Here is a 5137-nt window from a genome sequence, read left to right as displayed (position 1 = left end):
AGTATCTCTCATTTTCTCGAGTGTCGCATTGTACAAATTATAAATTTATGTTTGTTTCATCTCGACATTTATTGTAACAGCCCAAGTCCACTACTAGCCGATATTGTCTTCTTTGAGATTTTCCTTTCGAGCTTCCTCTCAACGTCCAACGAATGTGGGATCTCACAAAATTAACGTCAATTTGAGAAGAGAACAAGAATAAGAGTGTGAAAATCTCTCCTTAGCATACACGTGTTCATATTAGATAAGGTTGTAATTAGAAAAGTACTTTGCAGTCCCATCTTGGAATCCCCACATTAATCTAAGCAACAACTGTTTTTGTTTTAAGTACCTCGACCTCTCAGAAGAGCCATCCATGTTCATAACCATAACCATCTTTCTCTCTCCTCTTCCTCTCTCTCTCTCCTCTTTTTTGCAAACAAAATAATTCAAAGTCCTAAACCCTAGACCTCAAAAAAACTACACATCTACAAATCCCTCTTCTTCTTCTTCTTCTTCTTCTTCTTCTTCTTCTCTTCTTTGAGCTATGTCCTTTGAAGACTCCCTAAGATCCCTTTCTCTTGATTACCTTAACCTTCTCATCAATGGCCAAGCCTTCAGCGACGTCACCTTTAGCGTCGAGGGCCGTCTCGTCCATGCCCACCGCTGCATCCTCGCCGCTCGCAGCCTCTTCTTTCGCAAGTTCTTTTGTGGCTCTGATTCTTCTTCTGGGGCTGTTTTTGATTCTCGCTCCGCCTCTCCTATTGTCGGATCCAACTCACGGGGCGGTGGCGGTGGTGGTGGCGGTGGCGGTCCTCCGCCGCAGGGAGTGATCCCGGTGAATAGCGTGGGATATGAGGTGTTTCTACTACTCCTACAGTTTTTGTACAGCGGTCAAGTTTCGATTTTGCCGCAGAAGCATGAGCCACGCCCGAATTGCGGCGAGAGAGGGTGTTGGCATACGCATTGCTCCTCCGCCGTTGATCTTGCTCTTGATACTCTCTCCGCCGCTAGATCTTTTGGGGTTGAACAGCTCGCATTACTCACTCAGGTTTTCCATTTGTTTTACACTTTTTTTTCTCTCTCTTTAAGATGTTGAGGAATGTTTAGTGTCTCTTGGATCTGGTGGGTTTGGTGAGTTCTTGGGATTTGGACTGATTAAGCTGTTGGGATTTAGATTGTTTTAGTAATTATTCCACAAATTCACTCACAAATTATCTTCTTCCAAACAATCTTGCATCAAAGACGTTTTCACACCCTTATAAAGGATGTTTCGTTCTCCTCCTCAACTGATATAGGATCTCACAATCCACCTCCCTTTGGGGCGAGCGTCCTCACTGGTACTTGTTTCTTTCTCTAATCGATGTGGAACCCCATCAAGTACACCCCTTTCGAGGTTCAACCTTCTCGCTGGCACATAGCCCGATGTCTAGCTCTGATACTGTTTGTAACGTTGTTCTCTTTGAAGTTTTTGGGTTCTCCTCGAAGTTTTTAAAACGGTCTCTAGAGAGAGGTTTTCAAACCCTTACAAAGGGTGTTTCGTTCTCCTCCCCAATCGATGTGGGATCTTACAATCCACCTCCATTCGGGGCCAGTGTCCTCACTCGCACTCTTTCTTTTCTCCAATCGATGTGTAACCCCCACCAAATGCACCCCTTTCGGGGTTAACCTTCTCGCTGGCACATAACCTGGTGTCTGGCTCTGATACTGTTTGTAACATTGTTCTCTTTGAGCTTTCGAGCTTCTCCTCGAAGTTTTTAAAACGCCTCTCTAGAGAGAGGTTTTCAAATCCTTACAAAGGGTGTTCCGTTCTCCTCCCCAACCGATGTGAGATCTCATAATCCACCTCCCTTCAGGGCCAGTGTCCTCACTCGTACTCGTTCTTTTCTCCAATCGATGTGCAACCCCCACCAAATGCACCCCCTTTGGGACTCAGCCTCTTCGCTGGCACATCGCCCGGTGCTTGGCTCTAATACTATTTGTAACGTTGTTCTTTTCGAACTTTCTCTTTCAGGTTTCTCCTCACGGTTTTTAAAACGCGTTTTCTAGGGAGAGGCTAATTAAGATTCACTCGATTTAAAAGAAAAATTTTCTAATTTATTGAATGAAAGAACTTTTGGGTTTAGTAGGTTTGAAAATGGGGAATTAAGGTTTAAACTAAGATTGTTTCTTGTTTTGTTGTATTATGGGACATTCAGAAGCAACTGGTGAGCATGGTAGAGAAAGCTTCAATTGAAGATGTAATGAAAGTTCTAATTGCATCAAGAAAGCAAGACATGCACCAGCTATGGACTACTTGTTCCCATTTGGTCGCAAAATCAGGCCTTCCAACAGAAGTTCTAGCAAAACACATTCCCCTCGACGTCGTTGCCAAAATCGAGGAGCTTCGACTCAAATCCTCCCTCGCTCGTCGATCATCCTTGATGCCTCACCACCACCTCCATCTCAGTGCGGCGGCCGACATGGAGGAGCAAAAGATTCGTCGAATGCGAAGAGCATTAGACTCCTCCAACGTCGAACTCGTCAAGCTAATGGTCATGGGAGAAGCCCTAAATCTCGATGAGGCATTGGCATTACATTATGCTGTCGAGAATTGCACCCGAGAAGTCGTTAAAGCTTTACTCGAGCTCGGAGCTGCCGACGTCAACTACCCGGCCGGGCCAGCTGGGAAAACCCCATTGCACATTGCATCGGAGATGGTGTCGGCGGAGATGGTGGCGGTGCTCCTCGACCACCATGCCGATCCAACCATCCGAACAGTCGACGGGGTGACACCGCTCGACATACTAAGAACCCTAACTTCAGATTTTCTCTTCAAAGGGGCAGTGCCAGGGATGACACACATAGAACCAAACAAGCTGAGGCTTTGTTTGGAGCTGGTTCAGTCAGCAGCGCTGGTGATATCAAGAGAACAAGGGAATAATGCAAATAACGCATCATCCACAGCTCCAATGTTTCCACAAATGAGTGAAGATCATAGCAGCAGCAGCAATGGAAGCAATTTGAACCTTGACACGAGGTTGGTTTATCTTAACCTTGGAGCTAACCATGGTTCAGCTCAAATGGGAGGTGAAGGAGGAGATGATCATAGACATGGAGGAACTGACCCGACAATGTTCCACCATTCCCATGATTACTAAACCTCCTCAAATTTTTATTATATATCTTTCTTTCTGTTAATTACCAAAATATTTATCTACAATATGTCTCCCATCTCATGCATTTCTATATAGTGAGAAAGAGAGGATATATAATTCAAATTGTGGAAATCGTTCGCTTTTTTTATCGTTTGAAATGTTAATTATTTGATGTGACGGTCCAAGTCCACCGCTAGAGATATTGTTTTCTTTGGGCTTCTCCTTAAAGTTTTTAAAATGGGTCAGAAGGGAGGTTTCTACGACCTGTATAAAGAATGTTTTGTTCTCCTTTTCAACCGAGGGATCTCACATTTGAGTTGTTGGATTGGCTCGAGTTGGGTTGGGACATATTTTAGAGTCAATCCAATGGTTCGGGTTGTAAATTTTTCAACCCCAACAACACTTGGACCCGAACTCACATTTTAGTTGGTGGATTGAGTCCATGGACTAACTCCAAACCCAATCATACATTTTTTGGGTTGGGTTGAATGGCTCGAATCATTTATTTAAACTTAATAATTTTCTAAGTAATTAATTAAAATTAAACTCAATCAAAAATTGTTTTCTAGACAATTAAAAATTATTTTAAGAGTTATGAAAGAATAAATAATAAAAAAATAGTTATGAAATTAAATAAAAATAAAACAAATGTTATACATATATAATTATATCGTAAAAAAAAATTATATTTTAAAACCCAACTCAAAATCGAATGAATTGAATTGGGTTGATGAAGTTTTTTGAACATCGGGTTATTTTAAACAACCCTATCAATATGATAATTTTTTTGTAATACAAACGAGGATGTCAGTGTTAATTATCATTGAGTTACGATTAACTTTTACTTTTTAAAAGTTGCCTACCAAAAAAAAGATTTTTAAAAATTTGTATAAAAATTAATTAATTAATTAATTATTATTTTTTATTTTATTTTATTTTATTATTATTATTATTATTTTTTTTTTTTTGTAAGAATGGTGAAAATCATAGTAATTAAAAAAAATGGATGAAATAATTATCAAATAGTTTATAGATATTTAATTAATTGTGAAAATATGAATTAAAATAGCTATTGAGAATTATTAGTAGTTTTTTATTTATTCTAAATTTATCATTTCATGCATCAATATATATAAATTTTTTTGAGTTAAATATTTAAATTATTGATAATATTGTTGGATGAGCGTCGACGTTGACTAATTTAGGGCATGATTATGAGTTTACAATCAATGAAATATTATTTCTATTAGTATGAGACCAAGTTTTTTAGGTCTTTATCCTCGCCACCTACTTCATTGTAATTGGTAGGATTATGTTAATCGCAATAAATTTATTTCCGTTTATTATTTAAAAAAAAATAGTTATTTTACATTTTAAAATAACCTTTATTAAAAAATTGTATAAGCACATTCTAGTAAAGTACTTGAACTAATTTTTTTTTAATAGGGTCGAAATGTATTTATTTATTTAGTTTTTAGTTTAAATAAATATTTTATTTATTTTTAATGTGTTGAAAATATATTTATATTGAGTGGTGTCAAGATAGATAGAGAATATAATTTCGTCCCCAACTTCACTTATTTAACTAGAAAAAAAAAAAAAACATTCCTCGCTCCCTCTCCATTTCCTATGTAAGGAAGAAATCCCCGAACATCTCTAGTTTCAATTTGAATTATTTTAATAATTTAACTCTTAAAATGTGTAATTATTAGGACTTCACTTCTAAGTCTTTTTAAACAGTTGTAATTGATTCTGGACATTATTGTTTCCTTATAGCTACAATAACTTGTTATGCCTCTCCAAAAAAACATCGAATTCAACTTATATCTATTAGATGGAGTAAATTTGGCACTGTTCTTGAAGTGCAATCATGCAACTACCACCACCTACTCAACCTAAGCACAAAACTTCTTAATAATCATAGACAATTATCTATTTGTAGACGAGGTATAGAGCTAGAATGAAGAATGAAGAATGAACTGAGAGAGGACGTTGGAATGCGTCAGCTCGGTTAGGAATCA

General features: G+C 38.0%; 1 protein-coding gene across 1 annotated transcript; it reads left to right on the top strand.

The window, feature by feature from the left end:
- Positions 1 to 367: 367 nt before the first annotated feature.
- Positions 368 to 3318, top strand: LOC111811744 (BTB/POZ domain and ankyrin repeat-containing protein NBCL-like). Its single transcript, XM_023698769.2, has 2 exons — positions 368 to 1030; positions 2178 to 3318. Exons 1-2 carry the CDS (start codon positions 527 to 529, stop codon positions 3117 to 3119), a joined length of 1446 nt encoding a protein of 481 aa, XP_023554537.1. The 5' UTR covers positions 368 to 526; the 3' UTR covers positions 3120 to 3318.
- The last annotated feature ends 1819 nt before the right edge of the window (positions 3319 to 5137 follow it).

The sequence above is a fragment of the Cucurbita pepo genome, chromosome 10 (assembly GCF_057944985.1).
Source record: "Cucurbita pepo subsp. pepo isolate OVF chromosome 10, ASM5794498v1, whole genome shotgun sequence".
Lineage (NCBI taxonomy): Eukaryota > Viridiplantae > Streptophyta > Magnoliopsida > Cucurbitales > Cucurbitaceae > Cucurbita > Cucurbita pepo.
The sequence above is the reverse complement of the archived record's forward strand: the minus strand, read 5'-3'. Positions and strand labels throughout refer to the sequence as shown.